Raw genomic sequence first — 23,433 nt, forward strand, 5'->3', positions numbered from 1 at the left:
CATAATGAGCTAGTATGCAATGCATACTAGCTCATTATGCCTTTGTTTTTACAGGTTTTTTTTTTTTTTTTTCAGAGGGTTTACTTCCTCTTTAACTTGCTTCAGCTTACATTGCACATTGTCAGAAGCTCGCAGCATGTAGGGAAATCACAATAAGCAATTTCAGTATAGGAGAGGAGCCTGTACAACTGAGCAACACTGAAGGTAAGGCTGGTTCAGCTTTAATATTCTTTTTTACTTAGCATGAAAGCCAAGCAGCCAACATTTTCAGAAGCAAGATTTCAGTAAAAGCAGCATTTATATTTCTCCCATGACTGCTCTCTCAATAGGCTTTTATGCTTGGCTCAATAAAATCCCTGTATTGATGACTTCTGTTTCTAATAAAATACCATTAAAACAAAAATAAAAATCTGTAAAATGCATTCAGTACCTGGCTGTCTGCAGCATCATCACAGTGTTCTCCCCCTCATAGGTGCAGGCGGGGGTAAACGTGACATAAATGTCAGGGATTCCACTGCATCGCGAGTATCCATGCCCTCCACATGCCATTCTGCATTCCTCGATTCCCGTACTAGCAACCCATGAAGTAAAGGCTTTCAATCCCGCAGACAAGGCATGGAGCTTTAAACAGATTACAAAAGGATAGAGGTTTACCCATATAGACCAGCACATTGGATTACTCAACATTTGTCCTTTAAAGTAGAATGTTAGGCAACTTCAAGCAAACAGCGAAATACATTGTTGTAGTAGTTTAAGCAGTGATCCCCGTATTGTGGCATATTCCTTGCCTTTAACCAACCTTTGTGGCAGTATTTTCCTCACTGACAACAATGAGGTACTTTTCCTCCCACTGACACCAAAAATGGGTCACTATTCCTTCCCACTGACACCAACAGAACATTCAGGGGTATGTGAGATGATTACAGCCACATACACCTACACAGGTTGAACTGGATGGACTATTGTCTTTATTCAACCTCACCTACTATGTAACTATGTAACAATGGGTCACTATTCCTCCCACTGACACCAACAATGGGTCACTATTCCTCCCACTGACACCAACAATGGGTCACTATTCCACCCAATGACACCAATGATGGGACACAATTCTGCTCACGTACACCATTGATGGCCTCCTTTGATACTCCCCTATAAAGCAACTTTCAGACCGTAACTGAGAGTGGTATGATTAATACTGACATGAATGGTATTGAAAACCTTCAGAAGATCACAAAAAAAATATTCGTAAGCCAAAAGTAGCCCGTCCTCACTCCGGGTGAACACAATATCAGGAATGAAGGTCTGGGCTGCACATTGATGACATCACTTTCTTCAACAAGCTTTATTTAGATGAACACCCTGCCCCACTGACTAGGGACTCTCTACAACTAAGCCCGTAAAGGTAAAACAAACATGTCGAAGTGGGGCCATCTCCAGGCGAGCATTTGAAGCATGTGTCTGGCAAAATACCACTTATTGGAGGAAGTAACATTTTATTAAAAAACTGTTCGCCTTTTAGCCTTAAATTACAGCATACTATTACAGCATACCTCTGGTAGTTCATTTAGGTTACCCTGTTGGATGTCTCCAGTTATCCTATGATACGTCTGGTTCATGTATGATCCCACAAAGTGGAACGCATAAGCTGTGGCCAGCAGAGGGAAAAGCTTGTACTGCTGGGTCTGGAAGTTGAGGATTTGTGGCTCTGGATCCCTGTGGATGTCAGAATGCTAATTATTCTTGTAAACTGCTATTAAAAACTGTACATTACAACAACACAATTCACATAAATGTTATTTCTTTAACCTTAGTAATTTTACTATAGAATTTGCACAGTAAGGTTGGCCATTCATGAGTAATTGTTTTTATTCAACTAGCTGGTTGAATGAAAGAAAATAACCAGATTTCTTCATCCACAGACTCAATGTAAATGGAGGAATCCCAGAGTGTGTCTGTTGACTTGCAGTTTTCAAGGTGAAAGCATATCTTAAAAAATGTATCTAACAATGCTGCAAAAAGAAACAAAGGCACCAGGTCAGAACAGGAAGTATTAAAAACAATGTTTATTTCTGAGCATTTGCATAAAAGCAGGCCAGGATCAATGTAGGGGGAGGTGCGGACGAACACTGTTCCTGTGTCACAACGCTCTCCGTTTCTGGTCCTCATCAGCACATCTGGTGTTGGTATCCCGTGTCTCGCGTCACCCTCCAGTCCACCAACGTATGGGAATTCCATGCCTTTGCCATTGCCTGCCATCACATTGATCCTGGCCTGCTTTTATGTAAGTGCTCAGAAATAAACATTGTTTTTAATACTTCCTGTTCTGACCTGGCGCCCTTGTTTCTTATAGTATACATGTCTGGAGGGATCCCTCACCCTGCATAGGAGCTGCCGGTCGCTTGAACCCATTTGTTCTGTGGATTTTTTTCATCATCTCCACCAGAGACTCTGAATCTCATTTTGCCGTGGACAATTTCACATCATGTCTATGCATAGGTTCAGGATTTGAGATACCGTATTTATTGGCGTATAACACGCACTTTTTCCTCCTAAAAATTGAGGAAAAAGCAACAGTGCATGCTATACACCGATATAAAAAAAAAAAAAGCGGCAGGATGCAGCGCCGAGAGGTAGAAGGGGGCGGGCTGGGCAGAGGAGAAGGAAGGACGAGCTGTCATCGAAAGTCCCGCCTCCTATGCGGAGACGTGTGACCTCTATCATAGGCGCCGGGACTTCCGATGACAGCGATAGCTCGTCCTCCCTTCTCCTCGGCCCGGCCCGCCCCTTTCTACCTCTCGGCGCTGCTTTCTGGCCTTTTTTAATATTGATTCGGATACTGTCACTGGCGCTGGCGAGGTTGCATCGATGGGCACTGCGCTGGCGAGGTTGCATCGATAGGCACTGCGCTGGCGAGGCTGCATTGATGGGCACTGCGCTGGCGAGGCTGCATTGATGGGCACTGCGCTGGCAAGACTGCATTCGTGGCCACTGCGCTGGCAAGACTGCATTCGTGGCCACTGCGCTGGCAAGACTGCATTTGTGGCCACTGCGCTGGCAAGACTGCATTCGTGGGCACTGCGCTGATGAGGCTGCATTCGTGGGCACCGCGCTGATGAGGCTGCTTTCGTGGGTACTGGTGAGACTGCATTTGATTAAAAAAAAGCTGTTTATTTTAAATTTCAGCTTTTTTTCCTGAAATTTCTCTCCTAATATTTAGGTGCGTGTTATTACGCCGATAAATACGGTAATTATACATGTTCTTCAATTTACATTTATTTATACTGTTACACTTATGGCACCATTGAATTCATGTTTTATGCCACAGTGAGTAGTTGTGTTTGCATTTATCTAACAATGCTGGCTGATCTTGGCTGTTGCATATCCTTTTATTTATTGGGTGAATTGGGGAGGATAAGGGTGTAGCTTAGGGGAGGTATTTCTTATACCTGCAAATCTGCAGACTAGAATGTTGATTGGGCTATTTTTGAGGCACCCTTGAAAAAAATCATGCATCTTTCAGCAAAAAACGAATTTCTAGAGATGGTTTGAGTTTACAGGCTCCATGCAAAAGGGTAAGCTCTGCTTGTCTACCTTCTCCCCCCCCTCTGCTGCCACATTTGGCACCTTTTTTAGGGGGGCCCGGTACCTGGTTTTGACAAGTACCCGCTCCCACTTCTGGATGAGTTTGGCATGGAAAACTTAGCTTGAAGTTTGGCTCCATCCTACTTGCCCCGTATCCGGCACATTCACATACACAGCGCGCTTCGTGCAGTAGGGAACCGACTGAAGCCACAAAGCTTCACTGCCAGTTTCCCTTAGCGGAGATGGTAGCAGCACCCGATAGCCGATTGAAAAGTTGGCTCAGGTAAGGACACTGCTTGATTCCTGGATAGGTGTGTCCTAATATAAAAATTCAGCAGCTACAGTATTTGTAACTGCTGACTTTTAATTTTTGCTGAAGGAGCCTGGAGCTCCTCTTTAAGGCATCAGTAGATCATACAAGTATGCACTTTGATTGGATAACAATATGCAAATTGACACATTTGTTAGTGAAAAAAAAAGTACTTCTGTTTGGCCACATTTGAATGCCATGTTTCTGGCCAACCTAAATCGGGTTTGTTTCCACATTGTTTTTTTACCAAATAATCCATTTCAAATGTTAAGGTAAACTGGTGATATGCAATGTACAGTCATACATTAACGTAAATTACCTACACAACAAGCTCTCATTAACCTCTGTAGCTGCAGGCACTTTGAAGCAGTCCATCAAACTTCACAGCAAAAGCACTGAAGTCCTCAAAATGGTTCTCGCAGCAGCTTGGCTCCCCCTGTTCACCCTCATAGCAGTGATTCAGCAGCCACAAAGCCTTCTAATCTCTAATGTAAACACACAGCATGTACTCTGGGTTAGAGGACCAGGTTGACCTAAGCTGCAGAGAGAACTTTTGCTATGAACGTCGGAGATTAATAGTTTCATAGTGCCTGAAGGTACAGAGATTCGTGAAAGTCTATTTGCTGCTTGTTAAGAATATGTAAATACTTGAATATCCACAGCCTGGTCATTGGTTCGATATACAGTGTAGACTTGGTGGCTCTATTATGCAGTGACAGAAACATCCTTACCCAACTCTGATCTCTGACTGATGTCGTACTGCGCTGTACCGAACAGCAATTGTGCAGGCACGAGAAAGGCTTCTTGCAGCGTCTCCTACTATCATGGAGCGGATAAACACCATAGTACCGTATGTCAGTTTATCACTGAGTGGCTTTATGTATGTTCCATCAGGTTCCACCTACGAAGCAAAAACCAATGGACAAAACACAAGCGTTTGAACAGGAATTATAGATTTGAAGTATGAAATAAATTTTCCTAAAAATCTACACAATTGATAAAGTGTAAAGATTTAGGGGTTTTATTTGTGTCTGCCTCCCTGTTGGGAAGAGTTCTCTCATTTCCTAGCCTAGTAATAATGGTCACAAAGACAGCAAAACAAAGAAAAAAAAAAAAAAACGGAATTTTTTGTAAAATCTTACCGTAAAATTCCTTTCTCTGAGTCCTCCGACAGTCGCCGCCCCTCATAAGTCATCACTATTGGGTATTGACTTCCTCTCCGCAGGAGTAGCTAGGCATAAGACTTAGTTAAAAGAACAAAAGCATTTAGCATAGACACACCCATGGGGGCTGTCCCACTGGTCAATACCCCCCTGCAGTAATCCCTCCCAACTCAGTTTGGTAGCATAGCAGTAGGTGTACAAGAAAAAACCCCAAAAGAGGGGCGGGGGCGGCGACTGTCGGAGGACTCAGAGAAAGGAATTTTACGGTAAGATTTTACAAAAATTCAGTTTTCTCTTACGTCCTCCGACAGTCGCCGCCCCTCATAAGTCATCACTATTGGGATGTCCCAAAGCAGTGTAAACATGAGGGGTGGGAGACGCAACCGCACAAAAAGGCAACACAGTACCCACATCAGAGAAAGGAACCTTACACACACCGTAAGAGAACCGGCTGGGCAATGGAAAAAATCTCATAGGAGCAATAACCCAGGAAAGCAAATAACCCAGGGGATGAACAACCCCAACAGCCAGGAACCCACAAAAAAAACAAGGGTCCCCTATGGCACTGCCGCACTGAGAACGTTGCGGCCAAAGGAGGACTCAGCTGATGCCAGAACATCAATCTTTTAGAATTTGGAAAAGGTGCGCACCGACGACCAAGTCGCAGCCTTGCACACCTGGGCCCCGAAGCCTGATGCCGGTAGGCCCAAGACGTACTCATAGATCTGGTAGAGTGCTCCTTAACAGGGAAGGGCGGAACCCGTTCCTTCAAAGCATAAGCCTGGACAATTGTCTGTCTGATCCATTTGGCTATGGTCACTGCAGACGCAGCCATGCCCTTCCGAGGTCCCTCAGGAAGGACAAAGAGAGAATCCGATTTCCTAAAGGATTCCGTGGACGACAGGTAAACCCTGATCGCCCTGACAACATCCAAGGAATGCAACGCAACCTCCTTAGGATGCTTAGGCTTCGCACAGAGCGAAGGCAAAACAATGTCCTCATTACGGTGAAAGTCAGACACCACCTTAGGGAGAAACGACGAGTTAGGTCGCAAGACCACCTTATCCTTGTGAACCACCAGGTAGGGAGAATGGCAAGACAATGCCGCCAACTCCGACACCCTGCGAGCCGAAGTGATCGCCACTAAAAAGGCAACGATATCTCCCGAATGTTTTCAAAGGGAGAACGCTGTAACGCGGACAGAACCAAGTTAGAGTCCCATGGAGGTAAAGGCTCCCTCCGGGGAGGGGCCAAATGACGCACACCTTGAATGAAGGTGCGAATCAAGGAATGAGACGCCACAGGGTGTTGAAAAAGAACAGCCAGTGCAGATACCTTGCCCTTTATCGTGGCCAGCGCCAGGCGCTGGTCCACACCAGTCTGGAGGAAAGCCAACACTCTCGACACCGAGTATGAGCGAGGAGAAAACCCCTTGGACTCACACCAGGCGAAATATGTTTTCCAGGTACGGTAATAAATTTTACCAGACAAGGCCTTTCTAGCCTTGATTAAGGTAGGAATGACCTCTGGGGAAGAGACCCCTGTCTCAGGACCTGGCTTTCAACAGCCATGCCGTTAAAGCCAGCGACTGTAAAGCAGGATGGAAGATCAGTCCCTGAGACAGCAGATCTTCTCGCAGGGGCAGCCGCCAAGGAGGCGCGACTGCCAGGTGAACGATGTCCGCGTACCAGGACCGGCGTGGCCAGTCCGGTGCCACCAGAATCACCAAGTTCGGTTCCGAGGCCAACCTGCGCAGGAACCTGGACAACAACTGAATCGGAGGAAAGGCATACATCAGACGATACTGATGCCAAGGGGCCACCAGCGCATCCGAGGCGTCCGCCAGAGGTTTGCGCGTTCTTGCCACGAACCTTTCCACCTTGTGGTTTAGCCGAGATGCGAACAGATCCACGTCCGGGGATCCCCAATTTGCACACAGCATTTGGAAGACCTTTGGGTGCAAGGACCATTCCCCCTGATCCAGGGTCTGGCGGCTCAGATAATCCGCCTGCCAATTCTCCACACCCGGAATGTGAACTGCCGAAATCGCCGGGACATGAGCTTTGGCCCAAGACAGAATGTCGGTCACCTCCCGGGCCACCCGGGCAATCCTGGTGCCCCCTTGGTGGTTGATGTAAGCCACTGCGGTAGCATTGTCCGTCTGTACCCGTACAGGACGGCCCCGAAGTCGTTCCGACCACTGGAAGAGACACAGTTTGATCGCTCGCAATTCCAAGATGTTGATCGGAAGAGAAGATTCCTCCTCCGACTCAGACAGGTTGCCCAGGACTCCACCCTTAACCCATAGGCTGGCATCCGTGGTAATAACCGTCCACAGTAATGGACGGAAGGATTTTCCTTCCGACACAGCCGGGGACTGAAGCCACCACAGAAAATCCCTTCTGGTCCGGCGACTCAACGAGACACGCAGATCCAAGGACTGAGGTAGTCTGTCCCACCTGGCCAGGATCTCCGCTTGACGAGACCATGTGTGAAACTGAGCAAAGGGTATCGCCTCGAAGGCGGATACCATCAACCCCAGGGACCGCATGCAGGTCCTGAGCGACGAGGATGGATTGTCCCCGAGGGACCTGATCTCGTCCCGTAGGGTCCGGAGCTTATCCTCCGGCAGAAAAACTTTTGCTCGAGCAGAGTCCAGAACCATACCCAGATAGGGAAGACGAACCGAAGGAGACAAAGTCGACTTCTGTAAGTTGATGGTCCATCCGAACTCCTGGAGCGTCTGTACCGTAGTGGACAGATCGCGCAGCAGGCTCTGACAGGCACTCGATCTTAATAGGAGATCGTCCAGCTATCCCAAGACCGCAACGCCCTGTGCCCTCAGCAGGCCCAGAACAGGTGCCAGCACCTTGGTAAAGACCCTTGGAGCCAAAGCGAGACCGAAAGGTAGCGCCACGAACTGATAGTGGTCCTCCTCTATGGCGAACCGAAGGTACCTCTGATGACCCTCGAAAATGGGGATGTGCAGGTACGCATCCTTCAGGTCTATAGAGGCCAAGAATTCCCCCGGACTCAGGGAAGCCACCACCGAACGGAGGGATTCCATACGGAACTTTCGAACGCGCACAAAGCGGTTCAGAGCTTTCAGGTCCAGGATAGGACGCACCTTGCCCTCCTTTCTGGGCACAGTGAACAGATTTAAATAAAACCCCCGAAATCTGTCCCGATGAGGCACCGGGACAATCACCCCCTGGGCAAGGAGGTCCTGCACCGCCTGATGCAGGTCCCGTAGACGCCCCGGGGTCAGATGAAGATTTGAGGGAAAGAATCTGTCCGTCGGCCGGGAAAGGAATTCGATTTTGTACCCTGACCGAATGAATGATTTCCTGAACCCACCTGTCCGGAATTCGGAGCAGCCAAGGTTGGAGGAAACAGCGCAAACGTCCCCCCACCCCTGAAACGGGTGAGGGCGCCCCTTCAGGCAGAGGCGGATTGACCCGCCGCACCGGCATGGCAGGACTTCTGCTTGCCCGCCCAGGGCTTCTTCTGGCCACCTTGGCCCTTGAAGGGTTTGCCCTTGATTTGTGCCTTAAAGGCACGAAAGGACCCCTGATTGGGTCGAAAGGCGGGGCCCCGCTTGCCACGAAAAGACTTGTTCTTCGGATTCTGGGGCAGCAGAGTGCTCTTGCCCCCAGTGACTCCTTTCACCAAGGTATCTAAAGCCTCGCCAAAAAGGCGAGACCCTGCATAGGGAAAATCAGCCACCGTTTTCCGTGACGTATGGTCAGCCGACCAGCTCTTCAGCCAGATCAGTCGACGGTTAAGCACCGCGACACTAGACAGGCGTGCAGCCAAAGGGGCCTCATTCAAGGCCGCATCGCACAAATACATGACCCCTTGATGAATTTGGTCCACCATGGCAAGTGTGGCAGGTGGGGCAGAATCAGACGCGAGGGTGTGCCTAACCACCTTAGTCCAATCCGCCACCGCTTGAGCCACCATGACAGAAGCGAAAATAGGTTTGAGTAAGGAACCCGCCACCATGTAGGAATGGCGGGCAAGAGACTCCAACCGCCTGTCCGTGGGATCCCGGAACACCGGGGTATCCTCAGTGGGAACCAAAGTAGCCTTGTTTAACACGGCCACCGTGTGATCCACCTGGGGAGGCACACACCAGCGCGAATCCGTAGAAGGCGCAAAGGGGTAAAGCAGTTTAAACCGACTTGGCACCGTGAAAGGGCGTTTTAAATTGCGCCATAGTTAATTCACAGTGTGATGAAACTCAGCGGGGCAGGGAAAAACCTGCGCCAACTGGCGGGTCCTATGTGTACCAAAAGAAGGACACAATGCCCGGAGGATGGGGCTCATCCTCCAAATGTAGTGTTTCTTTCACAGAAGAAATCAATGCATCTATAGTTGCGCGTTCTTCAGGCGACCCCGGGGGAGAATCATCCACCCCCTCCACCTCCGCCTCCCCCTCAGACCGCAGTGGGTCCAAGGACGAGCGAGACCCTGAAAAGGGCACGCCAGCCACATCACCATCTGAATCAGAGGAGAAAGACAGTCTAGGCCTTTTCCTAGCAGCCCGTTCAGCCATCAGCACCTCCATTTTGGACACTAAAGACGCCACTACAGCGTCCAAATCAGGTATAACAGGGGTTTCAGCAGAACTGGGGTCCCCCACCAAGGTTGGAGGGAATTTGCTGTCCTGAGATTCCACTGCACAATGTCACAAAAAAAGTAAAGGCCCTTTAAAAACACTACACAGCAAGCTGTTACAAGCCCATAGTGAAGCCAGACATGCTTGCCCATACCTAAAATGGCGGACCGCGCGGGTTTCACACGCACACACAGTCTGCACCCCCAAAACACTGAAGTGACACAGGGGAGGGGGCCCCCAAACCCACACAGTGCCCGCAGTGTAATAAAAGAGACCCCCGCAGGGATCGCATCAGGGAGCCCCACAAAAGCACAGACATGGGGGAACACACAGCAACACAGGACTGCCACCCCAGACAGAGGCCCCACACAGAAAGAACTTACCTGTACCGGATGGCGTGGGGTGCCTCTATGAACGGAAAGCCGCTGTCCTCAGATGACAGGGAATGCCGTTAGCCAAACACAGGACACTGCAGCACCACAGATGTGTCCAGTGAGGTAGCCACCTCACAGGCTGCATCCCTGCTGCGAGCAGGGATGGGTTGTTCTTAATGCAAGGGCGAACACATGGCTGAACGCTCAATGGCGGGCTGGGGATCCCTCTGGCCCTCAGCCCTGGAGAGCCAGGGCGGCCAGTCCAATTCCCAGCTCCGCAAATCCATCTTCGTCCGAAGATCCGACTAAACTAAAGCTGACAAAAATAAACAGCTAGTAAAGCAAAGAAAAAACTGACATTTTGCAAATAAAAATCAAAGAAAAGATTAGAAAGGCGGAGACTGAAGCCCCAGCACAGGGAAGCCTGACTACTCCTGACGCTAGGCAGAGACAAACTGAGTTGGGAGGGTGTGTCTATGCTAAATGCTTTTGTTCTTTTAACTAAGTCTTATGCCTAGCTACTCCTGCGGAGCGGAAGTCAATACCCAATAGTGATGACTTATGAGGGGCGGCGACTGTCGGAGGACGTAAGAGAAAGTTATATTGTATCCAATACACTCCTTACAGGCTTGTCCACAGTTCTTGCAGGGTGCAGTAGTCTGCTGGGTCTGAAATTGGTGGAGGGTGCAGTAGTGAATTGGTGGATGGTGCCACCATGCAATTACAAAGAAATAAGCAACAGGCATCGCAGGCTGACATTTAAGGATCTGCATGATCCCTTTTTTCCATTCAACCACTTCCAGTATTGAATAACTCTGCCTTAAAAACAGGATCCTGCAAGGTCCCAGAGAAATCAGCCTGTTGCTTTATGTGAATGAAGGGCATGATTATCACTAGATCACGGTGTGCTAGTGAATAGCCTTTTTTCTCAGAAAGAAAAAAAAAACAAAAACCGACACAAGTTCTGATAATTCCAATACTTAACCAGTCTCCCAATTTAAAACCAAAAAGAGAAAAAAAAAAAAAAAGTCTGAATCAGTAATCTTAGAACTGTATTATGTTGGTTCCTCAAGCCAGAAGAAGATGGGATTGTGTAGGCAAAAACGTAACTTAAAAGATTATATTTTTTTTACAATTTACATACAAGGTGAAAGCAGTAAAGACAACAGTTTTCCTTATACTTTAGTCTATTGAGCTGATTCCGTTGTTTAAACTGTGGAGACATCCGGATTGGATGTGAGTCAAACAGATGGTTTCCGACGCGTTTCGGCTGTAGAATTATAGCCTTTGTCAAGGTATCACCACAAATTATTCTAAAAAAGTGAACAATTGTAGCATTAGTGATATAGAAAAATGTACATAGAAAACAAAATTATGAAAAAAACATATTACATTGTTATATAATATTCATGTGTTACATTGTTGCTTCTGAGTAAGTATGAAAACCTGGGTGTACCTTGCGGGACTGGAGTAAATGGATGGGGTCTGCGTATCCACATGGACTTCTCTAAAGTGCAGCGAGATCCTGGTTCTGATGCGTGCCTGGATGAGGGGAATTATTTAGGGTAAACACTTTGTGAGTTGATCTTTATAAATCAACTGAGATAAGACATTGTTTAGTCTTACGTTTTCAAGTAGAGTTGCAGGGCCTGCTCATAATGGTTTGTCAAGATTGTCTTTCAAAGGGAAGATCCCAGATAATTTGTAGCCAACTAGTACTGACCTCTACAGGTAAGAAAAATAAAATAAGCTAGGTGGTATAGGTGATTTGGTTTAGCTGGATTAATAAATGGTATGGCTTACTTGGAGGATAATATTCCTTGTAGACGTGAGGTTCCTTGTATCCTCAGGATTGTCCACAAAAAACTTTTATATGTGTCTTGGGTGCCGAAATCCCTGTATACAATTTCCGGGGTTCCTGATAGCAAAGCAGCAAGATTTTAAAAGTAGTTTAGGTTATATTCTAATTTGTTGTGTAGTCGATTGAGAATTAATTTGTTTCACTTACATTTGGCTGGTGGTGAGAATGGTTTATCACATGTCCTATAAGGCAAATGTATACTGACCATTAGCCATTGGATCATTAAATTGTAGCTTGATATTAGTAGAGATTAAAGGGGGGGTACTTACTATTTCCTGGTGGCTAGTGGAGATGGTCCTATTGATAAGGTTTTCCTGGTGGTCAGTGGCGGCCGTTTGTTTGGAGAGGCTTTCTGCAAGTTCCCTGGTGGCTAGTAGAGCCTAAATACCGGCATCGGTTCAGTCCATGCAGTGTTTCACTCTCCTCTGCCTCGAAGAGAATAAACACTTAGTCTGGATCCCCGGCATCCTTTTGTATACATCGCGAATGCGCGGTCCCGCGCATCGCGATGTAAGGCATCCCCAGGGCACCTCCGGACGTGCACAGCTGTGCCTGCATGCACAGTCTGTGTATTCGGAAGGAACTGGCATTAGGTTGTAGAGGTCCTATGTGTATTAGTGTCGGTAGTACTAAATGTGGTGGAACCCCCAACTGAGATCTCAGTCCGGATCTAAACGTCATGTTGTTTATGTCAGGGAGTTAATCAGTTTTACCGGAGGAGAAACCCTCCAGGAATGGTCGATAACTTTCGTGGTCATTGAGGCCAGGGGGTACAGTCGCATTTAGTCTTTTGATCCATCGCATCTCGAGTTGTAGGAGGACCTTATTCCAGTCCCCCCTCTCGGGATGGTATATGGACTCGGTCCAAAGCTGAGAAAGTAACTTTGGTCCAAAGTAACATTAGTCCAAAGTGAATATCATGATGCCCCTAGAAAAGACCCCTGCCGAGACAAGGGGACATACCCCTGTGGCAGCTGTAAACAATGTAGTGTAATCCGTAAAAGCAAGTCAAAAATACTTCCAAATGGAGAATTGTTCCAACCTAAACACTTCCTCAATTGCAAGACGAAGGGAGTGGTGTATATCATGGAATGTGAATGTGGAAGCTTCTATATTGGAAAGACTCGCCAGGAATTCGGCAATCGAGTCAATAAACATGTTCAAAGTATGTCCATTTCTAACTTCTATCTCCCACTTGGCAGGCACGTCAAAACTACTCATCACAATAGGATGCCCAAAGTTACTTTCTCAGCTTTGGACCGAGTCCATATACCATCCCGAGGGGGGGACTGGAATAAGGTCCTCCTACAACTCGAGATGCGATGGATCAAAAAGACTAAATGCAACTGTACCCCCTGGCCTCAATGACCACGAAAGTTATCGACCATTCCTGGAGGGTTTCTCCTCCGGTAAAACTGATTAACTCCCTGACATAAACAACATGACGTTTAGATCCGGACTGAGATCTCAGTTGGGGGTTCCACCACATTTAGTACTACCGACACCAATACACATAGGACCTCTACAACCTAATGCCAGTTCCTTCTATATTTGGGTGAAAATGACCATTGTATAAAAGCTACTAAGTGAAATGTTAAACATAATCGTGTGTCATATTACACCTTAACAGGTCCAATAATATACAACCTTATTATCCTTGAAAAGTTTATTGTGATTATATTGTAATGCTGCTTCTCAGTAATTTATGAGAACGTAACACCTGTGGAACCTTGCCTCCTTGTGGGGGAGTAATATGGGGGACGCCTGCTTCCACATGGGATTGCCCCCAGGTGCACCCGGCACGGTAAGCCCCGCAGGGGGCTTCTTTATTGCAGCAGAAAAATCCCCCAATCCCATCTGGGACAGTGACAGCAATGTCACGGATCTGCTGACCGTGTCGGCGGCGCACCTATTGGAACAGCCTCCCCAGGAAACCGGACGAATACACAGACTGTGCAAGCAGGCACAGCTGTGCACGTCCGGAGGTGCCCTGGGAATGCCTTCCATCGCGATGTGCGGGACCGCGCATGCGCGATGTATACAAAAGGACGCCGGGGATCCAGACTAAGTGTTCATTCTCCTCGAGGCAGAGGAGAGTGAAACACTGCATGGACTGAACCGATGCCTGTATTCAGGCTCTACTAGCCACCAGGGAACTTGCAGAAAGCCTCTCCAAACAAACGGCCGCCACTGACCACCAGGGAAACCTTATCAATAGGACCATCTCCACTAGCCACCAGGAAATAGTAAGTACCCCCCTTTAATCTCTACTAATATCAAGCTACAATTTAATGATCCAATGGCTAAGGGTCAGTATACATTTGCCTTATAGGACATGTGATAAACCATTCTCACCACCAGCCAAATGTAAGTGAAACTAATTAATTCTCAATCGACTACACAACAGATTAGAATATAACCTAAACTACTTTTAAAATCTTGCTGCTTTGCTATCAGGAACCCCGGAAATTGTATACAGGGGTTGCGGCACCCAAGACACATATAAAAGTTTTTTGTGGACAATCCTGAGGATATCGGCCACGCACCCAATAACAGTAGGTTACCTTCATATTTGATTAATATACCTTCACTGATCCCTGCTAGGATCCACGCATATAACTACAAATTTATACTTTATAGACTCCACCCCAGGGGGGCTAAAATTGGTGAACATTGGGACGCCCAACCTCACATCTACAAGGAATATTATCCTCCAAGTAAGCCATACCATTTATTAATCCAGCTAAACCAAATCACCTATACCACCTAGCTTATTTTATTTTTCTTACCTGTAGAGGTCAGTACTAGTCGGCTACAAATTATCTGGGATCTTCCCTTTGAAAGACAATCTTGACAAACCATTATGAGCAGGCCCTGCAACTCTACTTGAAAACGTAAGACTAAACAATGTCTTATCTCAGTTGATTTATAAATATCAACTCACAAAGTGTTTACCCTACATAATTCCCCTCATCCAGGCACGCATCAGAACCAGGATCTCGCTGCACTTTAGGGAAGTCCATGTGGATACGCAGACCCCATCCATTTACTCCAGTCCCGCAAGGTACACCCAGGTTTTCATACTTCCTCAGAAGCAACAATGTAACACATGAATATTATACAACAATGTAATATGTTTTTTTCATAATTTTGTTTTCTATGTACATTTTTCTATATCACTAATGCTACAATTGTTCACTTTTTTAGAATAATTTGTGGTGATACCTTGACAAAGGCTATAATTCTACAGCCGAAACGTGTCAGCAAAACCGTCTGTTTGACTCACATCCAATCCGGATGTCTCCACAGTTTAAACAACAGAATCACCTCAATAGACTAAAGTATAAGGAAAACTAGCGGTGTTACCGCCACTGTTGTCTTTACTGCTTTCACCTTGTATGTAAATTGTAAAATAAATATAATCTTTTAAGTCACGTTTTTGCCTACACAATCCCATCTTCTTTTGGCTTGAGGAACCAACAAAATACAGTTCTATTATCTAGGGATGACGGCAACCACCTATACCATTAGTATTTCCATAGATACCCTACAAGTTGAATCAGTAATCTTTTCCTGACATTCCATTTTAAATACATCTAGCCAGTCTTCTCTTTTAACATGTCATTGCGGGGGAAATAATTTATCTTTCACATTTCCTGTAAACAGTGTCAGCAAATTATGTCATCTAACCTTCCACTGTTAACTGGTTGGCTGTGTGTGGTGAACTAAATTCTGTGTGGCCGAGATACAAACTTCAGCACAAGTTACATAACATGAACTCAACAAATCGGGATTCCACTATTTGTTTTCTGAAAATTCACTAAAAAAACATTTCTGTAAAAAAGCTGAATAGTCCTATCCTTTATACTTTTTTCAACGTGCCTTTGGCTCCTCACCTTAGCATATTTCATCAGCATGTTTTCTCTTGGTATTCGAAACTTGTTGAATGCCAAGAAACCGTTGTCAATCTCATCAAAACCAAACTTAGGCCCAATGTCCCCAACTGTTACTCCTGTTTTAAAGATAGAAAAGTCCAAGGAAACATTTAAACAGAATAAACTCATTCAAGTTCTTAAGAATGTGTACCCTGCTTCTTAGAACAGTTAGCAAAATAAATTAGGGAGCACATGTGACTCACCTGGCAATGGTTCATGGGTGCCTATCTCGCGAATAGGAACGATGAAAGCATGAAGCCCTTTACATTCTCCCTGGGTATAGAGCTGTGCCAACACAACTGCATGATTTGATGTTTTTCCCACTGTGAAGACAAAATATGTCAGTGCTACAAACTCCTTCAACATCAGAAACAGGGTAAAAGAATGCTATCCCAATATTCAGTAATTCTGATGATGGGCAGTTTATTACATAGATAACCACCAATAGGCAGGCGCATTTTTGTATATCTAGCCAATTTAGACCCAGAAACTGACTTTGTCTATCAAGGCTGCAAAGCTGCCTCCCCAAGGAAATCTGCTCAAATACCCCAAAAGTTGGACAAGAAGCCTGCTACTATCTACTGTTCCAAGCACAATACATCATTTTGCTCCTGTCAAGATCAGTCTTATTTAGCTTTTTGATTGTATGGTCATTTGGGGGCAATGACTTAAGTTGGGTTAAATGGGTTGATCTTTTATTGCTATTCACAGAATGAGGCAGGTTACCTGAAAAGGTATAAAGAACTGGGGTTCCAAGGCATGGGATGGGATATCTCTGTTTAGCTATTTCACTGCACTGCTCCTACACTCTCTTGCTGGATAGTAAGAGAATCCATTGTTTGAGTGATATTTCCATACAAGGGTTACCTCATGACCAGTAATCTTTGCAATTTTAGAACAGGCTCAGCTGTTCTGAAATGCTAAAAGCCACTACCTTAAACAATCTCGCATAAGCAATCTAAATAACTAACATATTCTTTTACAGTAAATTGTCATCCAAAAATTTTACCCGTTAGAGGGTTAAATCCAAACTCAGAGTTAAAATAACCTGTGTTCAAGAAAAATGGAGGTTGCCATTGCTCACTTCTTTCTGAAAAATCAAGTTGCCAAACTGTTATGCTGACCCACCGACTTCAATACTTTCTAATCCATTGACAAGTAGGCAGATCAGTAAGGTAATATGGTCAAAAAGAAAGCTCAGCCATCCATCCTCATGACAAGGGACACATCGCTAAAAAAATAAAAGCCATTATAAAAGAACATTACTAATAATTAAAAGCCCTGCTGCTGATGATCCAATAAGTGGTTTCACTATGGGGTGCACACCACACCCAGGTGCCACCCACTAGAGGGGTGACACATCCGCATGTCCTATCCACTGGTTGTAGTGTGTCACCAGCACCCTGGGGGCTGTCTGCATGCTGACAGGATGGGCAGATTCTAATTGGCCAGCAACATGCATGTGACACTGCTGACCAATCACAATGCCTCTTCTGCTGAGAGGTACAGATAGGGGATTAGGCTACTGGGTTTCCAAATCCCCGGACTTGTGAAGCAGCGTCCTGGCAGCAGGGGATTGTGGGACACTGGTACAGCAGAACCAGGGTCCATTGTAAGATCACCTTATGGATTTTCTGTAAAGGTTAACTTACACTTTAATGTCATGCTGAGATCCCAGGACGGCTGAGGAGGGCTGTGCTGTGTACAGTGGATGATCCTCAGTGCTTCCTACTTTGGGAAACCACCAAGAAATCCTCATCGGACACTGCTGACGTGGATCTCAGGGGGTTCTTATCTGGGTGATCCAGGATGTGTCTCCCCATAGAAGAGGAATGTAGGATGCCTGGCTCATGGATGTGCTACCATACGACATGGGCTCTCCTCTGCAGACCAGGAATAATACACTGTGACCGACCTATCTCTCCGGGATCTTCCAGGATGTCTTACAGCCTGTGGTGACCTGTTGGTATCTTCCAGGATCGGGAGTGATGGGGGAAGTCCTGATCTCCCTCCTCTCCATTATTCTGGAGATGAGACACCTAGCTAACAGGTGGGAAACCTCACTTTCGTCATTCACTGTGTGTGCTGCTATTAATACAGAGTCATGTCAGAGCTTACGAAGTTTCAAGGAGGGCAAATTGTTGGCTCCCACTTTGCTGGTTACGGAAGTTGTCAATTTATTTGCAGTGTTGCAGGGTACAGTATCAAAAGTTATGAGAGCATCAACGTTTTCCGGAAAAACGTAATCTGATGAGCAAAAGCACAGTCAACTGATTGAAAGACTGCAGGACATTGCGCAGGATTGTGACTCGGATTTTAGCATAAAGAGTGGTATCATATTCCATTATCCACCATCCAAAATATTTGTCAATTCCCAGGAGAATTCAAAGGCGGTCCTACACCAATTTAGGTATTTTTTGTTCTTTTACCATAATTTTGTCCAACCCCTGCTGCATGCTCTAGTTCCACCTACCAGCCCCACTAGTGTCCCTCTGCAGTTCTGGACTGCAGCAACTATTGCAATAAATGGTGGCAGGTCTTGTAAGTATTATAATGTAATTTACAGGGTTTTTTTTTTTTTTTTTTTAAACATGGTGGCTTTAACTCCCTTCTTCTAAATACCTTTTGTAGTATTTTACTTGAATATATGTTCCCTATCTAAATCCTATATTGAACAAATCTTGTGATATCTACATCCTGCAGTTGCTTACACCCTCCGGGCCACCACTTGATGGAGGACACAGTGGGGCTATTCAGTATAAACTCCTGTGTAGATGGGTCATAGGTGGCTGTTGTCTCCAGTCCTCGGAGGTGGGTTCCTTAAGATATAGAAAGAAAAGAAACATGAAGAAAAAATTACACACAACACCCCACACACATCCCCATTAAAGGTGAAATGACAGTGTAACGAACATTCCCAGAGAGACCTGCAGGTCAACTATCCCTAGACTAGCTTTACTCCAAGGCTAGAAACTTGTTGATGGTAAAATATACTGTACTGTATATCATAATGGTAATAGATAAGCCTACGGCAAACAAAGTAAAATAAGTAAAAAAAATCATAATAATAAAAGCAGTTACCATGTCCCATTTCAGTCTGAGCATATGTCCCAATGATCTCCAAGTTCCAGGCAGGCATGAAGAAACGCTCCTGCTGTTCGGGGGTGGCCTGGCTTAGCAGAGTTGGCAAAAACATGGCCAAGTGCAGATCAAGGGGCTCAGGACGGCCCCGGTGTACAAAGCTGTGGGAGGAGGAAGAGGATGGAGCAGGGGGTAAAGGTAGGAGAGGGATGTAATCATTAGATAAGGATTAGTAGTGGTGAGGGGTTAAAATTTGGTGGTGAAGGGAAAGGTGATTACATCAGGAAGAAAAGATGAAAAAAAAGGAGAAATAGACAATATTATGGTAAGTGAATTGATTTCTGTGAAAAATAGATTGAATTTACATGCAGACCACAATCATCTAGCAGCCTACTAGAAAGTGATGCAGATCCAAAATTGTCCATCAATGGGTGGATGACTCAGATCTCATCAGTAAAGGAGGACAAAGGAGTTTTGGCAGCACAGTTATAATACAAAATGTTTTAGCCATGAACTTGGTTAAAGCCATGTCACAAATACGATTTTATTTCAGTTTATCCTTTTTCTTAAAATCACAGAAACTGCCTATGAAGAATTCTGTGTATTTCTTAAGGCAGGAATGTTCATTGATATCAGCAAGCATCCGAACAAGCCATTTAAATATGTGCTGCAGCCTTGAAAACAGTCAAGTAATCAACTAAAACAAAGGATTGTATTAGTAACTGTGTTACGGGATTATGCAAACAAATAAAATTGTTAACTGAATCAGAAAATAAAATTATGTAAGCAGTATATGTAACTGTATTTTTTCCTAAAATAAACACCTAGAAAACATTTTTATCTCAAAAGACAGGTCTTTGCAAGTATGAGCTCTCTTGTTGCAACTGAGCACCCAAATCAAACTTCCGAGACTAGAACGCTACGATTACATGATCGGACAGCATAATCTAAGGATTAGCAAGGTACACAGGTGTGCATGGATTAGATCTCCGCTGCAATTGATGGCTCAGGGCACTGCGTATGAGGAAGCAAAAAAATAGTTATTAAGGGCTATTTATCTGAGCCCTACCTTGTAGTCAAAGAAACATGCACTGTTGGGGTTCATTCACATTTGCAGCCAGGAAGTGGTAAAAGCAGATGGTTGAGCTGCAGCTTTACTGCCCACCTAAATAAGGACAATGCAGACTCTCAGGGCTATACACATGCCATGGCAAAAATGACACCCTCTGTGGCTTTAGTGGGCAGTACCGTCACGGAATGTGTCCTATTCAGAATAGGGCAAGCCACACAGGGTTGCGGCATTTTGGTTCACCTTTCTTAGAGTTAAAAAAAACAGGCAGTCAGGAGGCGACATGTTGCCTCATAACTGTCTGTCAATTACCCTCCAAAAAGCAATCCACTGAATATCACTTTTCCGAGAAATGGCAAGGGCTGCCACACATCTGGGCAAGGAGAGCATAAGGGCTTGACATGCTATTAACATCTTAGCAGACTGGGAAACACGCTTCCTGTGTGACCTGATGCCATCAATTACAGCAGATAACATGAGGGGGCATACAACCTGAAATGACAACCTGGAAAAAAAAGAAAAAAAAAAAACAAAACTCCCCCCATTCAATCCAAATGTAAAAGAAACAATGTTAGTTGGATTTGGACTTTAAGTGTCGGTTAACACCATAGCGATGTCAGACACAGCATGCGATTCGCACCGCAATGCAAATCACATGAAATATCTGTGCGATGCGAATTCAGCCATACAGATTATATGGCTGAATCTGCATTGCATTTAGACCAAAGTATTGCAGGACCCTTTTTTTGGTCCGTACCAGAATCGGATCGCATGGGTGATCCGATTCCTGTCTGAATTGACAGTTGCAACTGAGATATGCAAACTAATCTGGGGGTGTCATTAACTTTGTATTGATACTCCCTGCTTGCATTGTGGAAACATGCAGTCACATAGAGTTTTACTGCAATGCATGGCAACATACCACAGTGCTGTGAATTTTCGCAAAGACGAAGGCATGTGGTTCGTGAAGACCTCATATGAACGTATGAATGAAGACCATTAAGGTATGGGGGGTCCTGATGGCCGGCAAAACCCTTCAGTGCATCTGTGCACAAGTTGGATTTTAAAACATGGTGGTGCCAGTGGGGAAGCGATTTAGAATCACGGGGGACTGAAGCGCTTCTTAAACATAAAATATGCCTAAATCAAGGAAAGTAGCAGCAGACCTACAGTTGTGCTCATAAGTTTACATACCCTTGCAGAATTTATGATTTCTTGGCCCTTTTTCTGAGAATATGAATAACACAAAACTCACTCATGGTTAGCGTTTGGCTGAAGCCATTTATTATCAATCAACTGTGTTCACTCTTTTTAAATCATAACGACAACAGAAACTACCCAAATGACCCTGATCAAAAGTTTACATACCCTGGTGATTTTGGCCTGATAACAAGCACACAAGTTGACACAAAGGGGTTTGAATGGCTATCAAAAGGTAACCATCCTCACTTGTGATCTGTTTGCTTGTAATTAGTGTGTATGTATAAAAGGTCAATGAGTTTCTGGACTCCTGACAGACCCTTGCATCTTTCATCCAGTGCTGCACTGACGTTTCTGGATTCTAAATCATGGGGAAAGCAAAAGAATTGTCAAAGGATCTGCAGGAAAAGGTAGTTGAGCTGTATAAAACAGGAAAGGGATATAAAAAGATATCCAAGGAATTGAGAATGCCAATCAGCAGCGTTCAAACTCTAATCAAGAAGTGGAAAATGAAGGGTTCTGTTGAAACCAAACCACGGTCAGGTAGACCAACTGAAATTTCAGCCACAGCTGCCAGGAAAAATTGTTCGGGATGCAAAGAAAAACCCACAAAATACCTTCAGGTGAAATACAGGACTCTCTGAAAACATGTGGTGTGGCTGTTTCAAGATGCACAAAAAGGAGGCACTTGAAGAAAGATGGGCTACATGGTCAAGTCGCCAGAAGAAAGCCATTACTACGCAAATGCCACAAAGTATCCCACTTACAATACGCCAAACAGCACAGAGACAAGCCTCAAACCTTCTGGCACAAAGTAATTTGGAGCAATGGGACCAAAATTGAGCTTTTTGGCCATAACCATAAACGCTACATTTGGCGAGGAGTCAACAAGGCCTATGATAAAAGGTACACCATTCCTACTGTGAAACACGGAGGTGGATCGCTGATGTTTTGGGGGATGTGGGAGCTACAAAGGCACAGGAAATTTGGTCAGAATTGATGGCAAGATGAATGCAGTATGTTATCAAAAAGTACTGGAGGAAAATTTGCATTCATCAGCCCGGAAGGTGTTAATGGGACGTACTTGGACATTCCAACATGACAATGATTCTAAACACAAGGCCAAGTCGACCTGTCATTGGCTACAGCAGAATAAAGTGAAGGTTCTGGAGTGGCCATCTCAGTTTCCTGACCTCATTATCATTGAGCCACTCTGGGGAGATCTCAAAACGGCCAAGAAATCATAAATTCTGCTAGGGTATGTAAACTTATGAGCACAACTGTACATATGGGACAGAGGGAGATTTGTAATTAGCGATGGTCCAGAGGTCTGACTTAAGTTTCCAGTATAGAGGAACTAAAAGTTTTGTTTTCCTGAGCAGCCACCTTAACCACTTAAAGACCTGCCGCCGCAGATATACTGCGGCAGGCTGGCTCTCCTGCGCAAACCGCCATACCTGCGGGAGCGGGTCTCGGGCGTGCGCGCACCTCCGGTGGCGCGATCGTGCACCTGCTCTCTTGCCCTGCAGCTAAGCAACGGGTTCGGTGGCCACGATTGCCGTCAGATCGCTGCAGGGACTGACAGAATGCGGTGTGCCGTTGTAAACACGGCACATCGCTCATCTGTCACTGATTGAAACAGGGCTCTTGTGTTCCTGTTATTTCGGAACACAGGAGCACTGTTTCCATCCATGGATGTTAGAGACCCTATGTATATGTATATATCACATATATTCAGGGTGTAACATATAACAAGTTACGAACGGACCAGCTTCTCCCTCCCGCTAGCTGTCACAATTTAAAAAAAAATTGTGGCTGAGCGAGGTTCTGCCCACCCACGTCACTTATTCACACAGCGTCCTGTGAACAGAAAACTACAAGGTCGGGCACCCTTTGCGGCTGTCGGCTTGCAGTTTTCAATGAACTAGGGCGGCACAGTGGTGTAGTGGTTAGCACTTTCACCTAGCAGCAAGAGGGTCACTGGTTCGAATCCCAACCAAAACACTACCTGGAGTTTGCATGTTCTCCCTGTGCCTGCGTGGGTTTCCTCCGGGTACTCCGGTTTCCTCCCACACTCCAAAGACATGCTGGTAGGTTAATTGGATCCTGTATAAAATTGGCCCTACTATGTATGTATGTATGTATGAATGGGAGTTAGAGACCTTCGATTGTAAGCTCCTTAAAGGCAGGGACTGATGTGAATGTGCAATGTATATGTAAAGCGCTGCATAAAT

The 23,433-nt window shown here is 45.4% G+C and overlaps 1 protein-coding gene across 3 annotated transcripts in view; it reads right to left on the reverse strand.

Annotated features, from left to right (window-relative positions):
- ACOX1 (acyl-CoA oxidase 1) overlaps positions 1-23,433 on the reverse strand; it is a 90,445-nt gene that overhangs the window by 24,223 nt on the left and 42,789 nt on the right. For 2 of the 3 annotated variants that reach the window (XM_082272076.1, XM_082272077.1), the window contains 6 exons: positions 18,561-18,668; positions 16,053-16,172; positions 15,811-15,926; positions 4,627-4,796; positions 1,554-1,716; positions 431-621 (listed from right to left, as the gene is read on the reverse strand). In XM_082272076.1, the coding sequence (XP_082128202.1) occupies positions 431-621; positions 1,554-1,716; positions 4,627-4,796; positions 15,811-15,926; positions 16,053-16,172; positions 18,561-18,668 (868 nt within the window). Of the gene's footprint in view, positions 1-430; positions 622-1,553; positions 1,717-4,626; positions 4,797-15,810; positions 15,927-16,052; positions 16,173-18,560; positions 18,669-18,930; positions 19,092-23,433 lie in introns of all 3 variants that reach the window. The other variant, XM_082272075.1, reaches the window with a different exon arrangement.

Source organism: Pelophylax lessonae (genome assembly GCF_965119305.1).
Source record: "Pelophylax lessonae genome assembly, chromosome: 11".
NCBI lineage: Eukaryota > Metazoa > Chordata > Amphibia > Anura > Ranidae > Pelophylax > Pelophylax lessonae.